Source organism: Myotis daubentonii, chromosome 17, assembly GCF_963259705.1.
Source record: "Myotis daubentonii chromosome 17, mMyoDau2.1, whole genome shotgun sequence".
Lineage (NCBI taxonomy): Eukaryota > Metazoa > Chordata > Mammalia > Chiroptera > Vespertilionidae > Myotis > Myotis daubentonii.
In genome coordinates this window covers 47371975-47392176 of record NC_081856.1, presented here as the reverse complement: position 1 = coordinate 47392176, position 20202 = coordinate 47371975, and the positions used below count along the sequence as shown (strand labels likewise).

Sequence of the window (20202 nt, the reverse complement as noted above, 5' to 3'; positions counted from 1 at the left end):
ACTAGGTCAAAAGTTCCTCAAGGGAAGGAATGATTCACCTTTTCCCTTTATCACAGTGTCTAGCATATTCCTGGCACCTAGCAAGCACTTAATCAATAAGTACTGACTCAATGAACTTGTTCAATATGTATCAGATATTTTTACTCCCAAAGTTTTATTTACTTTAAGGCTCTCAATTTTTGCCTATACTGAATGGTTACAAATACACACCCCCACCCCTTTTTTTTAAATCCTGAGCTGATCTGTCACGATTAACCAATTTTGGTTTACAATAAGGAAATAAAAAACAAGATGCTTATGCTGCTCCAGTCTAAATAGTTTTATTTGGACCAATATCAAGTACAAGTCAAACTTGATATTGCTTGCTATCACATAACCTAACACATACAGACTTGACTTTAAAATATGCTTTTGAATGATGCCTGCTGGGTAAATTAAGTGACTTAGAAGCTTCCTTTATTTAGTATATATTACGGTAATAGGCATTCAGCATTCAGGGATTAGTAGGAATCACAAACCTAAGCGTAAAGGAAACTTTATTGGCTAGGAATACTTTTAACTAAGAAGATCATATAATCAATAGTGATAATTAGGCCAACATCCTGAGCTTCGTCCAGCATGCTTTACAACATGGGCTGGACCCTACCCTGAGTCACCGGACAGGTGTGGGGTTGAACATAAGGAAACAAGAGAGAAGAGGTATCCACATCAATCCATCGCCACTAAGTTCACTCACATGATATACAGATATAATGCCCAGCAATAAAAAGGATGACAGCTCATTATTAACTTCAGAAAAACAGTCCATGGGCCGCTCAAAAATTATTTCAGGTTCAAGATTTCTTCCACACTCAGGAACCAGCTCAGAGATATTGCACGTATGGTTCCAGAACACCATGATGAAGCAAGTATCAAAATAAAGTGAGCCACACAAATTGTCTCACTCCCCAGTGCATGTAAAAGTTACTACGTTCACACTATATTGTAGTCTAATAAGCGTGTAATTGCATTAGGTCTAAAAACACATGTACATACCTTAGTGGAAAATACTGTATTGGTAAAAAATGCTAACCATCATCTGAGCCTTTGGAAGGAGCCCGTACACCTTCCATTTGCACAAAACGCGGTATCTGCGAAATGCAATTAAATGGGGTATGCCCATATTTGGGATTACATTCCTCCTTATAATCCCAACAATCTCCACATATCAGTAATAAATATGGCTACTTATTAGCTTTCTACAATGCTCAAGTATGGCTATATGAAGAGTCCTACATGGAACTAATATTAACAAAATCATGGTTAAGCCACCGAAGTTAAGGTAAAATCACACAGTTTGAGAGCTACATCTTCGTCACTCATTTTCAAGGGGCAGTGGGCAAGGGATATAGCCCTTAGGTCTCTCTTCCTGGGGGAATTCTGAGGTCCTGCGGTGGCTGTTTTTTTAATGTAAGACACAGCTAAAAAATACGATCGTCTTTGCGACTGTCTTTCATTACACATCAGACAGCACACATCCCTGCCGGCAGATCCCCCAGAGCATGCTGGAGGTAGAGCCGCCGGGGCAGGCCCTGAGCTACTGCTTTTGCAAGTTAGAGGGAGGGTCCGAAGAACTACACTGAGTGGCCAGATGATTATGACCACCCCATCAGTACTTCACTGACACTTCCAAATATACTGAATATTGAAACTTCCTAAGCAAATACTCAAGGTTTTATTATTATTATTATTATTGTTTGCATAACTAATTCACTTCATTGTACTGATGGGGTGGTCATAATAACCTGGCCACTCAGTGGACATTATGAAGGCGCACATGTGTTCGTGACGTATGTGAAACTCCGGTTTCGCTTTGCAGCTGCCCCATGAGCCCAGCCCCGTGACCTGGAAACGCAGCTCACGTTCTGTGACTGCCATGCACGGTCAGCCAATCTGCCCCCTTCCCCGGCAGGCCGACAAGTCCTACTTGAAGATGCAGGCAGTGTTTATGGGCCTAAACTCCCCGGCATATCTTTATCTCGGACAAGACGAGTTAGACAGGAAGTCAGGTCTAGCATCAGAGAGATCTGTTCAATGGGTCCAGCGGCAGCAAAGATACCTAATGCCACGGGGTCCGGGTTGACGGGGCTCTGCTGCCGGGAGTGGCTGCTGCTGCTGCCGCCGCCCTTTTTCAAGTCCTCAGCGTCGCTGTACCGCCGGATCCAGTAATTCAGCTCCTCCCGGTCCGCCTCCTGACACCGCCTCAGCACCGTGAGAGAGCGCCGGGTCTTCTCCACCATGTCCATTATGCAGTTTAACAGCTGTGTGGAAAGGGGGAAGAACACCTATGTCAATCACTACAACTTCAAGACTTTGGTGGGTGGTGAAACGCACTATTTTAGGACAATGAAGGGCGCTGTTTTAATTCCCGAAGTCTTTAGTCTAATATTTTCAAAAGTCTCTTTGAGGAGACTCAATCGAGGAGTAAAGTCAGTAGGAATGAGAACACAGAGTTGGGGGCATGGACAGGAGTCACGACAAAGAGCATACATCACGAAGGTATGCAGCCACCTTTCCAAGTATTAATCCCAACACTGCATCGACCCAGCGAAACTTCCACAATAAAACTATTAGTCTGGTTTTAAGAGCTCCCTTCCAGGCCTAGCCGGTCTGGCTCCGTGCATAGAGTGTCAGCCTGCGACTAAAGGGTCCCAGGTTCGATTCTGGACAAGGGCACATGCCCAGGGTGGCAGGCTCGATCCCCAGTGTGGGGCATACAGGAGGCAGTCGATCAATGATTCTCTCTGATCATTGATGTTTCTCTCTCTCTAGAATCAATAAAAATATATCATAAAAAAAAAGAACTCCCTTCCATGATCTAAACATGTCCCTTATGTAAGTGGCTTTGTTATCAATTTAGAAATCAAATCCTATATTGCACTTCAAACATTCTCATTATTTTTTCCAAGGGCAGCAGAAAACATAATGCCTTCAAAGTAGCCCCACACTTTTACTTTATCAGGTAACCGCACTCTAGTTGCTTTCAAAACGTTTAAGCTAAACAATTACCAACATCTTACATGGTCAAGATGTTTCCACTCCTCTGCCCATTCTCTGTCAGTTAGCCTGTGATCAATCATTTCTTCTTGACGTGTGCCATGCAACCCTACAAATACAGAGAAGAAGATTAAATCGTCTTGAAGCATTCAGGACATAAGTCATGTACACACAGTATGAAACAATATTCAACCTTTAAATGGAGACACTCAGATTCAGAATTACCTTAGGCGGTTCCTCACAGTGATAAAATGTTAGAACCAGAGCCCTAGCCAGTTTGGCTCAGTGGATGGAGCACTGGCCTGCAGACCAATGTGTCCCGGGTTCGATTCCGGTCAAGGACACATACATTGGTTGCAGGCGCTGGCCTGCGCCCTCATTGGGGCACGGGCAGGAGGCAACCAATCGATGTGTTTCCCTCACATCGATGTTTCTGTCTTTCCCTCTCTCTTCCACTCTCTCTAAAAATCAATGGAAAAATATCCTCAGGTGAGAAGAGACAAAAAAAAAAATTAGTTTTTTAAAAAGTTAGGACCAGAAAGAATCTTAGAGGCGATTTGGTCAGAATCCTGTCTTTTACACATGAGGGAGTAAAGTGACACCAGGCCCTGAGCTAGTTTTCCAAGTTAACCCCCCTTGAGTGAAAATAAAGACAGCAAAAAATCATTCATGGGCAGGAATATGCTTTTCTAAAAACAACATGATAAAAAAGTTTCCACATTTCAGCATGGCATAAATGAGCACACTCCTATGACATACACCATACCTCCACGACAAAGTCAGGTCATAAAGAGGGGGCTTACATAATAGGAAAGCTGCACATACCCATTCAATTCACCAACATACATAAGACAGAAATAAATCGAACACCCTCCATGAAAAAAATCAATAAAGCAGACACAGATTTGGACAAATATCATAAATCCAAACCAAGAAACTAAAAAACCTAACTTGTAGTCCATAGCATATTTGCATCACAGTGAAGACGCTACCATTAAAAAAGGAACACATAAATGCTCACCAAGTGAGTAACAATAGCAAAACACATGAGCAGTTCTCAAAGATGCTCATCGAAATAGAAAATAAATGTGTCTCAACAATAGCGAAAATATAAAGCAACCTACGTGTCCATTGATAGATGAATAAAGATGTGATACATACACACACACACACACACACACAACAGTAAATATGCCATATTATGCAGCAATAAAAAATAATTAAATCTTGCCATTTGCAACAACATGGATGAATCTGCAGGGGTGGGGAACCTTGTCTCTGCCAAGGGCCATGGGGTATTTAGAGCACCATCGAGGGCCATACAGAATTGTCAACTTAAAAATTCACCTGCTCTATTTGGTCAAACACTTAATTAATTCACCCCTAAGGCCTTGGCAGGGCCGGACCAAATGATTTCTCAGGCCCTATAGGGCCCTTAGGTTGGACGTCCCCCATCCCTGATCTAGAAGCATTATGCCAAGTAAAATAAGTCAGACAGAGAAAGACAAACCCCATAAGGTTTTGTTTATATGTGGAACATAAAACAAAACAAAACAAAAACAGACTCACAGGAATAGAGAACAAAGGATGGTTACTGGAAGGCGGGGGGGGGGGGGGGGGGCGCGGGGGGTGTTGAAGGGGAATATTGTCAATAGCACTGTGAATAGTTTGTATACCGACAGACAATTACTAGAATTAGAGGGGCGGTCACTTGTATAAAAGTGCCGGGTCACTATATTGTGCACCTGAAGCTAATATAACCAATATAAGGTTGTACACCAACGACACATTTAAAAAATTGAATGAATACCAAAACAAGTTGTTAAAACACGAAGAAACGGACACAGTTAAGCTGGATAACACAATAAAACCTTTTATTTGCACTGCATAAAAAACATCAGTGAACGATATAAAAAAGAATAGAGTGGGAGGCTCTGACAGGCCTGGAAAGGGGTTGCTCTTCCTGCAAAGTCATTATGCATAAAACACCTTTGGTCCCACTGCAAAGGAAAGGCACCGGGCTATGGCAATTTCCAGTTTAAACAACTGAAACCATTCTTTTTGCTTTAGAAACTCTGAGTAGCAAATGAAGGCTGGCATGAACTGGGCTTCTTGCCACCTAGGGTCTTCCTCTGAGGGCGCCATGTAAGGGTGCAATCACAACAGAGCTGGGAGACACTGCATCCCTCACTGCATTGCACTTCTGTGAAATCTGGGAGGTTGAAAATCCCCCCCTTCTATCTGATCTGGGAAAATAAAGATGAAGAGTCGCACGCCTGTTTTCAGCCAACCATAAAATATGAGTGAATATCAACCATGAACAATGAACAAATGTATGGCAACTTTTTCTCAGACTAACTACAAAGGTAAATATAAAACACTGCACCATTTCTGCCCAATGAGAACATAATCCGAGATAGATTTTAAAAGTTAAAATGGCCAATGCCACCTATTGGTAAAACTGTAGAATTGCAAACATGTTGGGGAAAAGTAGCCGTTAGCTGTTGCTGTTTGTTGTGACTATTTTAAGTTGAAATGTTTGCAAATGTGTGATTGCTGTTGACTATTTGTTGCCTGTTTCAAAGAAAAAAGCATCGCCACTGAAATGAACCATCACAGAAGAGAAGAAGAGAGGATGAAGGTATAAAAGTAGCACCGACTTTCACAATGGAGACCTTTAAGAACCAAGAACCCCAGAGATTTCGAAAGTTTCAAAATTCAGCTAAGTCACAAGTTCTAACACATGGAATAATAATAATAAAAGCGAAACAGGATGTCTGTGGCTAATGGGATTCCAACATTCGTGGAACAGTATTAAGCTTTATATCATTTTTTTTTTTAAAGCAAGTGCATTAGAAACATGTTTGAGCCCAAGTACTTGGTGAAAAATATAGGACTCATTTGCTGCTTTTGAACGCTGAAGGTCATTTGTTAGAGTCAAGTCTTTCAAAAGAAGACATAGCACAACTCAATTTAAATAATGTAAAAACTTTACATTATTTCATTTCTCTATTTCAGATACTTAAATTCTCAGCAGCACACAGTTTTCATTTATATTCATAACTAGAGGCCCGATGCACAAAATTTGTGCAAGGGGCTCAGCGCCCACGGCCCCACCCACTGGTCGTCTGGTCTAATTAGCATATTAGCTCTTTATTTTATAGGCTACCAGGGAGATGTACTAGGAGACAGTGGCTCATTGGCATTAAGGAGCACATGTTCATTTGTGGGAAGTTTGACACTAAAGTTGAGTCTTAACCGATTCTTACACTTTGGAAGATTTTAGCTAACCAGGCTAAAACTCTAAGTTTATTTATAACTAATGCTGCCAATAGAGTTATTTTATTAAAGGATTCTAGTGAGTATATGTCCCTACATATAAGAGGCATTTATAAATCATATCGGACTAAGTATAACTTTATGACATTTTTTTTATCTTTGCCTGAAGTTATGTTTACCGATTTGAGAGAGAAAGGAAGAGAAAGGAAAAGAGAAGAAGGGAGAGAGAGGAACAGAGGGAGAGAAGGAGAGAGGAGGTGAAGGGATGAAGGGAGGGTGACATCAATGTGAGAGAGAAACATCGATTGGTTGCCTCCCAGACACACCCCGACTGGGGGGGACCAAACCCACAATCTAGGTTTGTGCCCTGACTGGGAATCTAAGCCACAACATTTTGGTGTATGGGACGATGCTCCAACCATTTGAGCCACCCAGCCAGGCTTTGATAATTTTTATATTTTCAAAAGGGCAGCCTGGTGTTAACACCATAATTTCTCTCTCAGACACCAAGATTTAATTTTATTTTAACACATACTAAACTCTGCCAGATTTTAAGGATGATTACATAGTTGCACGTATTTATAGAGATTAGCACTATTAATCTTAGAAGCTAATATAATTTTAAAGTAAGAAACATGGTCTGAAAAAAAATTACATAAAACCAACAGATGTACTGCATAAAGGGATTTTTAACATTACTAGGTGAAAGCATAATCATTGCACATAAGTGTAATTACTTCCTTGATGGTTACTTAATGGTGCACTAGAACTAATATTTCATAAAACAGCATTTGCTACCGAAGAAACAGGCCATTTCCTAGCAGCTACAAAGTGGGATATCTTGAATTGCTCTTACAATGACCTGGTGACTCCACTTCTACTTGAAAATGAACAATCAGGTGTCTGGGGCATTGAGTCAGAGACAAATGGCCAGGCTTTTGCTTGGAAGGGGGCTGTTATCACCTTTGATTTGGGGTTAAAATATCAACCCTGCCTGAGAAATAACATAACCACTTTTGAGAGTTCTTCAGAAATGGTACCGAGAGAACATTAGATGGGCTATTAAGAAAACACCAATTATATGCGTAGCCCTTTCTCTGACACATTATGAGTGCAGAAGTGACTACTGTGGGAAGCAGAACTACTACTTTGCTATCTCACAACCTGGGCCTTAATTGCCCCCTCACCTTGCCCTATCTCTCCCTTTCTGCTTTCTAATCATTTAGAGGGTTGTATGTGGAAAGGCAAACAGACCTTATATATGGCAGTCCCCACTTGCTAGTAACCTAGTTATACATCTACATACACGGCTGCTCACCAGGGTACCTCGGCCTGTGGCTAAAATCACTGTCCCTACTACTCAGGCACTGAGTAACCGGATGCACTTCCCAGAGTTCTGCATCCTCAGGTCTATGCTCTGGTTTTCCACTTGGACTTTATCCCTTACTGTTTCCAGCATCCTTGCCCAACAAATCACCCGTGTCAGGAAAATTAGTCAGCAACTAGCTAGGAGGTAAAGAGAAGTGCTGTTGGTGGGTGGCCTGGACCCAGAAGATGGAAAAAGAGAGGGTTGACTATTGCTCTCCGTCAGTTTATAAATAGCTTGACTCACCAAAAATTAAGAATCACTGGAATCTAATGAACAAAATAAACTAATGAACAAAATAGATCCAGAGACATGGAAGAATGGAACAGGCTGTCAGATCTCACAGGGAAGGCGGGGGGGGGGGGGGTGAGAAGAATTCAACCAAAGAACTTGCATGCAGATATGCATAACCCATGGACATAGACAACAGTGTGGTGAAGGCCTGGTGCGGGGGGGGGGGGGGGGGGGGGGGCGGGTGCAGGCTAGAATGGCTAAATTCACCGAACTGCACACAGGGGGACATAAGTACTATTTTCAACAATAAAGATTAAAAACAAAAGACTAGCAGGAGCGCCAGGAACAGTGCTCTGATACCTTCGCCTCAACCACTGATCATGCATTAAACCTACCTTGTTCATCTTCCCTCTCATTTTTCATGCTGTTCACTTGCTCTTTAGAAGGCAATGTCTCCTAAATGCTTCATTTCCAATAGTTTTATTCAAAACATGAATGGAGGCAAATGGAACACATATTTACCCAAACTCATTCCATCTCAGGAATTATAAATCTTGCATTTATTCACTGGCAGTTTCAAGTTAAAAAAAAAAAAAAAAAAGGCACCAAACCATTCCCCAAAGAACATGGGTCAAGTCAGAGACATACATCCAATCCCATAAGAAGCGAACAAATCTTTCCGTCTTACCCAGAGGTCTGTTTCTGTCCCTGAGGTCCCTGTGGCTGGGGTGTCGATAGGAGTCCCTGTAGTGGTGGGCAATGGCCATATCATCCAAACGGTAATGCTGAGGTGGAGGTGGGGTGGGGTGAGGCAGGCCATTGGGCTGGTAGGACAAGCCGTTATTTGGACTGTACCGCTGGCCGGGGCTAATGGTGCATGGCCGCTTGCTTGGATGTTCTGAGTGCAAAGGCTCTCTGTCAAAGCCATTTTCTTTGGTTCTGTGGGGGCGGGGGGAGGGGAAGGAGAAAAAGATTTTGTTTCATGATATATTCAGAAACCAGCATAATTCAAACACTCACATTTGAACTTGCAATATACACAATATTCCTGCTTTGGCCGGAAACTTTGTAAACTCAGAAGACCACTGACTGGTAATTCACTGAAACGCATGCTGAGGTCTACATGATCACCGAACTGAACACAGGAGAAAATGGTTCAATTCTCAAACATCTCTTGGAAAATATATTTTCATTTGAGGCTCATATATGGTTAGGGTCATGAGTAAAAGGAAATCCCAATCTCACTCCGTAGATAACATTTCCATTCAAAAGAGAATACTTGGTTCCTAACATATTACCCTAAGACATTGTATCTGGTGAAGATTCAAATTAGACATTATTCTCCTGATGAATTAATTCTTCAGGTTAGACACCTACTCCATGCATCCACCCTGGCTAACGTTCATATCAGAGAACACCTAAGAGCTGTGTTGCCCAGTACAGTGGCCACATGTGTCTGCTTAAATTTAAATGTAAGTTAATTAAAATTAAAGTTTACGATTTGGGTCTTCAGGAGCAGAGGCCACATTTCAGGGGCTCAGTCACCACCTGGGGCTGTGGCTACAGACGGGGAATGCACGCACAGAGAACATTTCCATCGTCACAGACAGCTCAATGGGCAAGTGCTGATCAAATGAGCTAACACAATAAAGCAATGTAACGTCTCGCACTCTCCCATGGCCTGGTGTCACCTGGGTATCCATCGGCGGTCACACGGAGCTAGCTGTGACTAAAGAGAATTTAGGTGAATCCCTTTATTTTAAAGTTGGGGAAACATACTCAGAGAGCATGCGTGACCTCACTGGGGTCATGAGGCCTCAGGGCAGGACAGCACACCCTGCCGGCACTTGATTATGTGACACACGAAACTCTGAACTTGGCTTTCGGAAGGAATACATTATATAAACGAGACCTGATAACTAATCACTACTCCTACATCTGTTCAAAAAGAGGTGGGGCTAGAGAGCCATTTTCTGGCTGACTAGGTCTCTATTTGTAAGGACAAACTTCATATACGCAGTCAGACAGGAACCAGCCACATCCCACTGTGACTGGAACAACAGCTCCAACAGCTCCCAAGCTCATTTCTGATAAAGGAGCGGGCCCTCACCGAAAGACCAGCACTCTATCATTAGACCCGTCGTAAGGTCTATTTTCCCTGTAAAATTTCCCCATGAGAATTCTACCAAGTCACAGCAGCTACAGACCTCTGCACGCCTTTTTGATTCTATGTTGGAAAGAATAGCATAGAGGCCTGAAGACATTTTCCCCCACTTTCCTGGCTCCCAGGATAGTCTTGGTCTGGTAGCTTTAGAGGAACCAGAGTAGCAACTGACTTAACAAGGGAGGTCATTAGGGCCACAAGATTCTACAATGAGCCATCCGTTACATCGCGTAGGGTAGACCCCCCAGTGACAATTGACACACATGAGACTGAGAAGGATAAAGGACTTGAAAGACAGAAGGTGTAGCACACAAAAAGCTGAGGAACACTGCAGAGTTCAGTGTGCAATGAATACATGCCCACTACATCCTGGAGAAAGATGCACTATCCTGGAGACAGCAGACTGGCCAATACTGGACATGACAGCAGGGCATGGTCCATGCGGAGGGGGGGAGAGGAAGGTGTGGCTAGATGACGCTCCCATCAAAGTATGTGTCTGTCCTAAACCATCATTAATATCAGACCAAAAAATGTCCACTATAGCTCAGACATTACCTGAACGCGTTTCTTTAACACAATTTTTAAAAGTGAAAGGAAACATTTTAGATACTGATTTATCTTCTAAGAGTATATCTATGTGATTCTAATCTGTATTTCCATGTCCTATATATTTCTGAAAAATACACTTCAACATTCAATGCATATGACCAGCATCAATCAGTTGAAAAAATACTGCAGACTATTAGTAGCTATGAATATAATGCTGACACATCACCTACCTTACGGGCAGTGTGGTGTAGTGGTAAGAGCTCTGGACTGGGAATCATGAGCTATGAGATCTAGTCCTGGCTCTTCCACGACTAGCTGTGTGACCTTGGGCAAGCCACTTAACCTCTCTGGACCTCAGTTTGCTCATCTGTAAAATGAAAGGGTTGGACTAAGTCAGTGGTTTTCAAACTGTGCCACCTGAGGCACTAAGGGATTCTGCAGGCAACGAAGAACTTTTCCTGTAAACAATCAAAATTTAAAGGGCCAGAGGAACCCACTTCTTATTATCTCTTTTTGTAAATTTAGGTTCCACTTAAGGCAGCGGTTCTCAACCTGTGGGTCGCTACCCCTGGCGGTCGAACAACCCTTTCACAGGGGTCGCCTAAGACCATCCTGCATATCAGATATTTACATTACGATTCATCACAGTAGCAACATTACAGTTATGAAGTAGCAACGAAAATAATTTTATGGTTGGGTCACAACATGAGGAACTGTATTTAAAGGGCCAGAAGGTGAGAACCACTGACTTAAGGTTTCATTTATTTATTTTTTTTTATCTTTATTGTTCCAAGTATTTTAAAGGAAAAAGTCTGCTGCTAAAATCAAGTTTGAAAACCACTGGACTAGATGATTTCTGAGGTCCCTTCTAGTTTGAAACATCTTTCATTCCATTTTCCTATAGTTACATCTAAATGTCCTGGTTCTGGCCCTAGATGGTTTTGCTCAGTGGATAGAGCGTCAGCCTGCGGACTGAAGGGTCCGGGATTCGATTTTGGTCAAGGCACCTGCCCAGGTTACAGGCTCGATCCCCAGTAGGGGGCGTGCAAGAGGCAGCCGATCAATGATTCTCATCATTGGTATTCCATTTCTCTCTCCCTCTCCCCTCCTCTCTGAAATCAATAAAAATAAAAATTAAAAATAAATAAAAAATAAAATAAGTGGCTTGGCTCTGCAGATCTGAAGACATAGGGCTGATGGTCCTCTGGCCAAACGGTGCCTGTGCCAACCACTTTAGCCAACAGAGTAGTTCTCTGTTCTTTTCTTTGAACGACTTATTATTTATAGCTAATTCCTTGTGCAAAAATAGAAAATATCCTCTAAATAACTTATAGCAGCCACTGCTGCATTTCTAAATATACAAACGTTTTTGGCCCAGTTGTGTCAAACCACTTCAACTTATGGGTTCTGTCTACGCTTGTTCAAACATAACAACATACAATATTAAAAGAATTCTTAGAATGTTGTTTATCTTTACCCTTAGATCGGCCATCTGGTCAGTGCTATTCCGTCAATGAACCATTATTATCAAAAGAGATACTTTCCCCCTCAGCAAGGACACTGCCATCCTAAGAGCTCAGGCAGCTATGGAAATAATAGAGCTCATCGCCTCACAGAAGTCGTTAGATTTTAACAGCAAAACATGAAAACCTTCCTGGCCCACAAAAACAAGTCTGTGCAAGGTCTCACCGGTGCATCCTTGAATCACTTACGTCTAGAAAAGGGCAAGCCTAGTTAAAGGATGGGTGCATGTCCAGAACTGTAACTAAAACAACTTAATTTTATTCGTCTGTCTGTTTCTGAGAATGCCTACAACTATCTACACCTCATTTGCCTGAGCAAATTCCAAATTTGCTCATTTGTTACCCTTTCAAGGTGTAGTAAGCAAAACTAAGTGAATTTAGATAAGAATTTTACATAATACCTTTCTCTTTCTTTAATATATTTTTACTGATTTCAGAGAGGAAGGGAGAGAGAATCATGGAGCAGCTGCCTCCTGCATGCCCCCTACTGGGGATCCAACCCACAACCCGGGCATGTGCCCTTGACCGGAATCGAACCCAGGACCCTTCGGTCTGCAGGCCAATGCTCTATCCACTGAACCAAACCACCTAGAGCCATCATACTAAAAATGTATCTAAAACAAAATATATGACAAGTTCCCCACCTCCTTAAAAAAAAAATAACAAACCTAATTCTTCCTGACAACCCATGGTGGTTTCTGTGCTTTGCTCTCATCTTAGGGGAGGTAGGATATTCAGATGAGAGGTAACAGAACGCTGAATGACACAGGACCGTTACTGCTGGGCCATGTGGCAGGAGAAGCCTTCAGTCTCTCCACAGCCAGGCAACCATGGAGAAACCTCCCCAGCAGCATGCCAATACCTTCAGGAGGGAATGAGGCGCAGGTGGATGCGGACCACTTCAGACATATAAACATGCTGCCTGGACCTTCAAGGATGACAATACAGCAGGTTCAGAGCCATCTGAGCCTTCTTTTCTCCCCCAACAAGAAGGTGGGATGTGTCTCCCAGAGCTCGCCATCTGCTCAACGGTTAGGTTCCTGCTACTGCCTGTCCCCTGCCTTTCATAATTTCTGGCCACTGCTGACATCTTCAATTTATACTGCTCCTCCTGGGCGGAGCTGTGCTTTCTTGCTCTGTTCTGTCGGCGTTACATTGTGAGTGAAGCCCTCCAGTTTTTTTTGGTCAGTGAACCAATCACGGCATTTTGTTCCTGGGCTGTTGATGGCTATTTTCATTTTTGTGTGTCTCAGAGATGCAGCTTTTAAAACAGTAGAAAGCAAGAAAGACTCTTAAGGGAGAGACTATTTTGTATTATACTGAAAATGACTACAGTAAGTTTAATGGTTTATTTATTCAAGGAGTAGGGTTTCTGTTGTTGTTTTATGAGTGGGCATACATAGAAACCCACTATGTGTAATACACTATCCTGAGCTTTGGTGGGCATACGAAGACAACCAAGAGATAATCCCTCAACACCCTCCATAAAATTACCACGTAATACCAGACATACATTCTTTGTGGAAGTATACTGGCAATAAATCTTTTACTGTAAAGACAATTTAATTGGAGACAAGACTTCTACATTTTCACATAGGACCTGCACTTGGCAGGAACCATAAAAATAGCACCAAAGTAATATGGAAGATGAGAGTGAGAAAAAAGCACTCCAGAATGTGCACTTGAATGAGCAGGGTCTATGGAGTTGGTTCAAATTTTGGCTCTGCTATTTGCTGGACATAGGAACTTAACCTCTATGAGCCTCAGTGTTTTCATCCACAAAATGGGAATGATGACCTCAGAGCTACTGAGAGGACTGTCTGAAAGAATCTACATAAAGAGCCTAACACATATTTAGCATTCAATAACTTCAAGCTGATAGTGTAGAATCCTAGTTATAAGAGCAGGGGCGTTCCAGGCAGAGAATCCAGGGTTAAAATCCCATCCATGCCCTTTACAAACTATGTGACCTCAGACACATTACCCCGCCTGCCTGAATCTATGCAATAGGACTGTTAGCATGTAAATTATTTAGCACAAGGCCAGGAACATCTTAAGGGCTCAGTGAATAGTAACTATTTATGATTGGGAAGCCTGTATTAAATAGTAGATATTGTCTGAGTTAGCCTGTGAAGCATGAACAGAATTATGGCATGAACAGTATTTGGCAGTGCCCGGCTGATGTGGCTCACTGGTTGAGCATCAACCTATGAACTAGGAGGTCATGGTTCAATTCCGTCAGCGCACATATCTGGGTTGTGGATTAGATCCCCAGTAGGGGGTGTGTAGGAGGCAGCTGATCAATGATTGTCTCATCATTGATGTTTCTCTCTCTCTCTCCCTCTCCTTTCCTAAATATATATATATATATATATATTCAGCATGGCTAGGCTAGCATGTCCATGTTGAGACCAGTATGGAGAGAGCAAAATGTCCTCTACAAACCATGCTATCTCATTATGTACAGCAACTTAATGCTATTTCACTAGAATCCTTCACAACTGGGAGTATTTTTTAAAAAAATTCATTTCTACATGGATGATTACTCACTTCTTGAAAGTTCACCATGCATAAAAGATCTAACACAAAACAACAATATATGAATATCAAATTAAACATTATTTTTCCTACAAAACTGAATGCTGTAGGTAATATAGATTTAATTCTTAACTTCTAGTCTCTTACTCATAGTCAATTAATCCTGCAATTCCTTGTAAAGTGTACCTATTTTACCTTTTCTCTTAATAAATACAAAAATATTGAAACACCATTCATTTTACAGAAAAAAATGAACCTAATAGTTTCAGCTGGTGTGTACTGTGTTGGCAAATGTTATATATTCAATGAACATGGTTCCAAAATGACAGCCTTCTGCCCTGCTGGCGTGGCTCAGTGGTTGAGCATGGACCTATGAACCAGGAGGTCACGGTTCGATTCCCGGTCAGGGCACATGCCTGGGTTGCAGGTTCAATTCCCCCCAGTAAGGGGCATGCAGGAGGCAGCCAATCCATGATTCTCTCTTATCACTGATGTTTCTATCTCTCCTTCCCCCTTCCTCTCTGAAATCAATAAAAATATATTAAAAAAAAAAGAAAAGAAAGTAGAATAAATTTCACTGCTCCATACAGGGGAAAAATGATTTTGTAGGCTTCCCTACAGAGTACTCATTTCTCTGTAAATAATAATAATAATGCTTAAAAAAAAAAAAAAGACATAACCAGCAACAGTCATATTTGAGGAGAGAAAAAAGTTAAATTTGCCAAAAAGCCATCCCTACAACATGTGACAACTGTTTAGTAGATTAAATCTGCAATTATCACAAAATGTAAGCCCCCGAAGTTGTAAACAAAATGGAGAGTGCTCTTTTGTTCATGGCGTGTCATGAACAAATTACCAGGATGTGTTTTCTCCTCAGGTGTCAGTTTTTCCCTCTTCCAGTGACGGATGGTTCCCAGTGTTATTACAGAAACAGATTGATCTTTTTAATGAGCCAGTTTAATAGACTCCAGAATCTCGACGTGGCTGCTCATCCATGTCAGACCATATGCACCCACAAAACATTCAGCGAAACAAAAAAAACCTCTGCTGTCAGGCGGCCCCGTCCTCTACCGCATCTCCTACGGCGGGTCTGGAGGCGCAGATAATAACCAGGGGAGAGGAACAGGCATATGCAAACAAGGTGCCGGGAACACAGGCAGAGGCAGGCGAGAGCGGCCCGTATTTTCTCGGCTCCCATCGAATTCCCACAAGATGCAAGTGTATTTACACAGCACGCTCTCACGCCCCTTCCTCCGAACTCTAAGGAAATCCGTTTGCCATCTTTCCATTGCAACACACCTTCCGGGGCACCACGTGAACAAGAAACTCCACCCAAGGAGCAAGCTTGTGCATCCCCACTCCGGCCGCTAATCCTGTCGACGCGTGACCACGGGGAGAATGTAGCCGAAGGCTCTCAGAGTCCTGCCTGACCCCAAGCATGCACGCACACACGCAGCCACAGCGCACCAACGTGCCGTGTCCGTGTCCGTGTTAGCATGTCCTTCAGGGCTGACCTCACTGCCTGAGGAACGTCTAAAGGCACAGTCCTTTCAAACATAAATCTCTGGGAAAGAACCAGCGGGGCGATGGCTGGGAATATAGAGAAATGAATGAAAAATGAATATAGAGAATGAATGAACACTGAATATAGAGAATGAATGAAAACTGAATATAGAGAATGAATGAAAAAGGTGGCCAGGCTGCCTGTTGTGGCTACGTAGCAGCCAGGGTTTCTAGAATACGTTGCGTCCGTTTCCAGTTTTGCCTATAGGATGACTTTTACATGTATCACAGGCATCTAAACCTTGCCCTGTTACCCTCGCCTCCACCCAAGCAAATGTTTTTTCTCCCCCGTTTTCCACCCGGTCTCTCCCCGATTCTTTTCCTACGCTGCTCTGAAAGAAATGGGGGTGCAGCCGCTTTTTCTCATCTCATACCTGCACCCAGGACTGCCTTCCTGCAGGCAAACAGGTCAGACAGGATGCACAGGGAGGCATCTATCCTGGGGCTGCTTCTTGGTTTTCAGGTTGTGCCATGCAGACACCTGGGTTAAGTAGTTCCCTGTAAAAGCTAAAGGACTAAATGCTTACATGTGGCCGAGGAAAGGTGACTTGTAAAAATAAAAATAAAAAAGTAGCACTATTGGTAGGTCGCATATGAAGGTGAGTCTACAGAATGCAGAAGTAAACTAATGCGTAACCTTTGCTTCAGGAATTTTATACTATTAAGAGGGAGGTCCTATGTCAAGAGAGAAATTCCAGAGACTCTAGCATAAAAATTATAGTAACTGTATGTAAACTGGCTTGCTTTTAATAACATTCTGTGTGCCCTAGCCAGTTAGGCTCAGTGGCTAGAGCGTCGGACTGGGAACTGAAAGGTCCCGGGTTCAATTCTGGTCAAGGGCACATATCTCGGCTGTAGGCTCCTCCCCGACCCAGGCCCTAATCAGGCGCGTACAGGAGGCAACCAATAGATGTGTTTCTCTTACATTGATATTTCTTTCTGTCTTTCCCTCTCTCTTCCACTCTCTCTAAAAGTCAATGGAAAAATATCCTCAGGTGAGGATTAAAAGAAAAAAGAATAATATTTTTAAAATGACAATTTTAATACTGTGTGTCTAAGAACCATCAGTGGCAGTTAGCACATTTGAATAGCATTCATCTTTACCTTTCACTTTATTTAATTTTTAAGGAATTTTTTATTTTTTTAATTTTAGGAAGAGAGGAAAGGAGAGGGAGAAAGGGGGGAGAGAGAGCGAGAGACAGAGAGATAGAGATAGAGATAGAGATAGAGAGAGAGAGAGAGAGAGAGAGAGAGAGAGAGAGAGAGAGAGGTTTGTTGTTCCACTTATGTATGCATCCACTGGTTGATTCTTGTATGTGCCCTGACTGGGGATCAAACCACAACCTTGGCGGATTGGGACAATGTTCTCACCAACTGAGTGAGCTACCTGGCCAGGGCCTTCACCTTTGACTTTAATATTATAAGCAACAAAGATGAACCGTCACAAAAGGCTGGCACAGGCCAGAGTCATCCCTCTGTAACATCCCAGGCCAGAGCGAGGTCCCCAGGAGGGACCCTTTAGCTTATGGCTGTTTGCAACAGGTGTAGGTGAGCAGTCAGCTTAGACATCCCACGCAGCAGGTCCTCATCCCACGGGTACCAGCCAAGGCCGGGCTAGCCCACCGCGCTCCCCCTCACCTGTCTGGAGTCCGCCTCTTCCCGTTCTCGTTCACGTCGAGGAGCAGCTCGGAGGAGTCCACAGGGGAGGTGGTGCTGGCGTCCAGAAGCAGCTGCTCGTGCTGGGCGAGGTACTGGGCAGGGTTCTGCTTGGCCAGCCTCGCGCAGTGCAGGAGCTCGCGCTGCAGCAGGGGCAGGTTCGCCTGCGGGAGCGGGAGGGGATAAAGGCAATAGGGGTGGTGTCCAGGCACAGGTCCCAGTGCTGGGCGACAGTGTCAGCTGCTCCCTGACCTGCACTGCCCCGAGCATGAGGTGCCTGACCTGCGTGAGCCACCTCACCCCTCCGGCTTCCAGGACCACGGGGAGCACCGGGATTGGCACTTATTTACTTTTAAGGTCCTTCTGATCTGAATCTAATATAATATTAAGCCCCCCAGGGTATAAAGTTCTGGCTCCATCCATCAGCAATTTTTGTTTATTCCTCATGGAAGACACAGGGTATGTGAAGTACATACACACTTAATTTTTGTATCTAGTAACTCGCCCAGGTAAAACAGGTTAATCCTATGAAACATCTCTGGTCGACTACTAACTTCAAATAATAATAATAGAGTTGAATGTAGAAATTATTTTTAGTAATCGTCGGATTCATACATTTAAGTAATGCCCAGAGTATGGTCAGATATCCCGGGTGGAATTCATGCACAAAGTAGCATATATGAGTGGTCTACGAAAATAATCTGCTTTCTTTGTAGCGTCCTTATTCTAAAAATTGCATACAGTTTCATAGGAGAAATCCTGTGTGCCCATAACTCTTGCTCCTCACCGAGCCCAGCACTTGGAAAAAGACTCTCTGAACATGTTTGTGGACACATAATTCGGGCGATCTCAAATGCTACGAAAGGGAAGGAGACGATTCCACACAGTAAAGCGCTCAAACGGAAATGGAATCTCACTCTAAAAAGTAAACGTACTCTGACATTGTTGTGTTTTCTTCTCTCTCTCTCTCTTTTATTTTTATTCTTTTTGGGGGGGGAGGCGGGGGACAGAGAGAATAGGTGGCAGAGTGAAGAACAACACTTACCTCTCCAAATTCAAGGGGAGACCCATAACCTAAATCTCTTTGCAACCCAGGATCTTGTTTGTAGGAACAAGATGCCATGGATATTAGTTAGCCCGTCGGGTTGGAAAGCATTCCTGAATACAGGAGGTGCCAGCAGCCTTCCTCTATGGGCTCTCGGGTCTACACTATCAGGGACAGGTACCGGGGCTGGACTTGAAACTCCATCCATTATCTGAGGTATGAACCAAGGATCCATCTCCTAAGAATGCCAAAGCATGTTTCTGCACAAGGTATAAAACACTAGGATATTTGCTAAAGATAAGCACATACCACATGCTGTAGCTAAAAATAAACCATTTGCAGTTAGTCTAGAGCAGCGGTTCTCAACCGGTGGGTTGCGACCCCTTTGGGGGTCGAATGACCCTTTCACCGGGGTTGCCTAAGACCCTTGGAAAACACATATATAATTACATATTGTTTTTGTGATGAATCACTATGCTTTAATTATGTTCAACTTGTAACAATGAAATTGGGGGTCACCACAACATGAGGAACTGTATTAAAGGGTCGCGGCATTAGGAAGGTTGAGAGCCACTGGTCTAGAGGGTCATGTGCGTAATAAATACATTTTCAAAATATTTTTAAACTCTGTTTCCTCCTTAGTGAAGGTAGCTCTCAGACACTGTGTGCCATCCATAGATAATAAAACAGCAATTCCCCCTGAACACTTAAAAAGTTTTAAGAATCATTCTGTAGTCTATGGATAAGATTTTAAAAGTTGTCCAAAACAATATATTGCAAACCTCTCTAGTCCTGGTTGTTTCAAAGGATTCCAAAGATTTAAAAAAAAAGATTTAATAAAGGAGGAGACAAAACAAAACAAGAAGACACGAAGTATCTCCAGTACTCCATTAACAAAGCATGAGATTCAGAATTAAGCTGGCGGGGGCGGGGGCGGGGGGCGAGCGGAGATCAACACTGTCCCATGACCTTCTTCATATTATCGTCAGCATTCTTATCACGAGGAGGCACCTGGGATATATCATAAACCCCACCTCCCACGTACACTGCAAACAAGACTGTGGCCATGCTGTATGAAGCAGATTCGGTTGGGACCACAGCGCCAGGCTCTCTCAGATTCCTTCTGTGCAGCCTGCCAGCAACATTTAAGCAGGCAGGCAGACCGAGTCCCGCCAGCTCGGAGAGACGAGTTCCTGAATGACAATCAGGAGGGCTGACCCCCAGGCTGGACAGCTCGTGTGCAGATGTG

The 20202-nt window shown here is 43.1% G+C and overlaps 1 protein-coding gene across 7 annotated transcripts in view; it reads right to left on the bottom strand.

Annotated features, from left to right (window-relative positions):
• The window catches only part of RUNX1T1 (RUNX1 partner transcriptional co-repressor 1), a 151305-nt gene that overhangs the window by 30831 nt on the left and 100272 nt on the right, over nt 1-20202 (bottom strand). For all 7 annotated transcript variants that reach the window (XM_059672256.1, XM_059672255.1, XM_059672257.1 and 4 more), the window contains exons 5-8: nt 17891-18072; nt 8604-8854; nt 3060-3145; nt 2099-2300 (exon numbers count right to left, since the gene is read on the bottom strand). In XM_059672256.1, coding sequence (XP_059528239.1) covers nt 2099-2300; nt 3060-3145; nt 8604-8854; nt 17891-18072 — 721 coding nt within the window. The remainder of the gene's footprint in view (nt 1-2098; nt 2301-3059; nt 3146-8603; nt 8855-17890; nt 18073-20202) is intronic.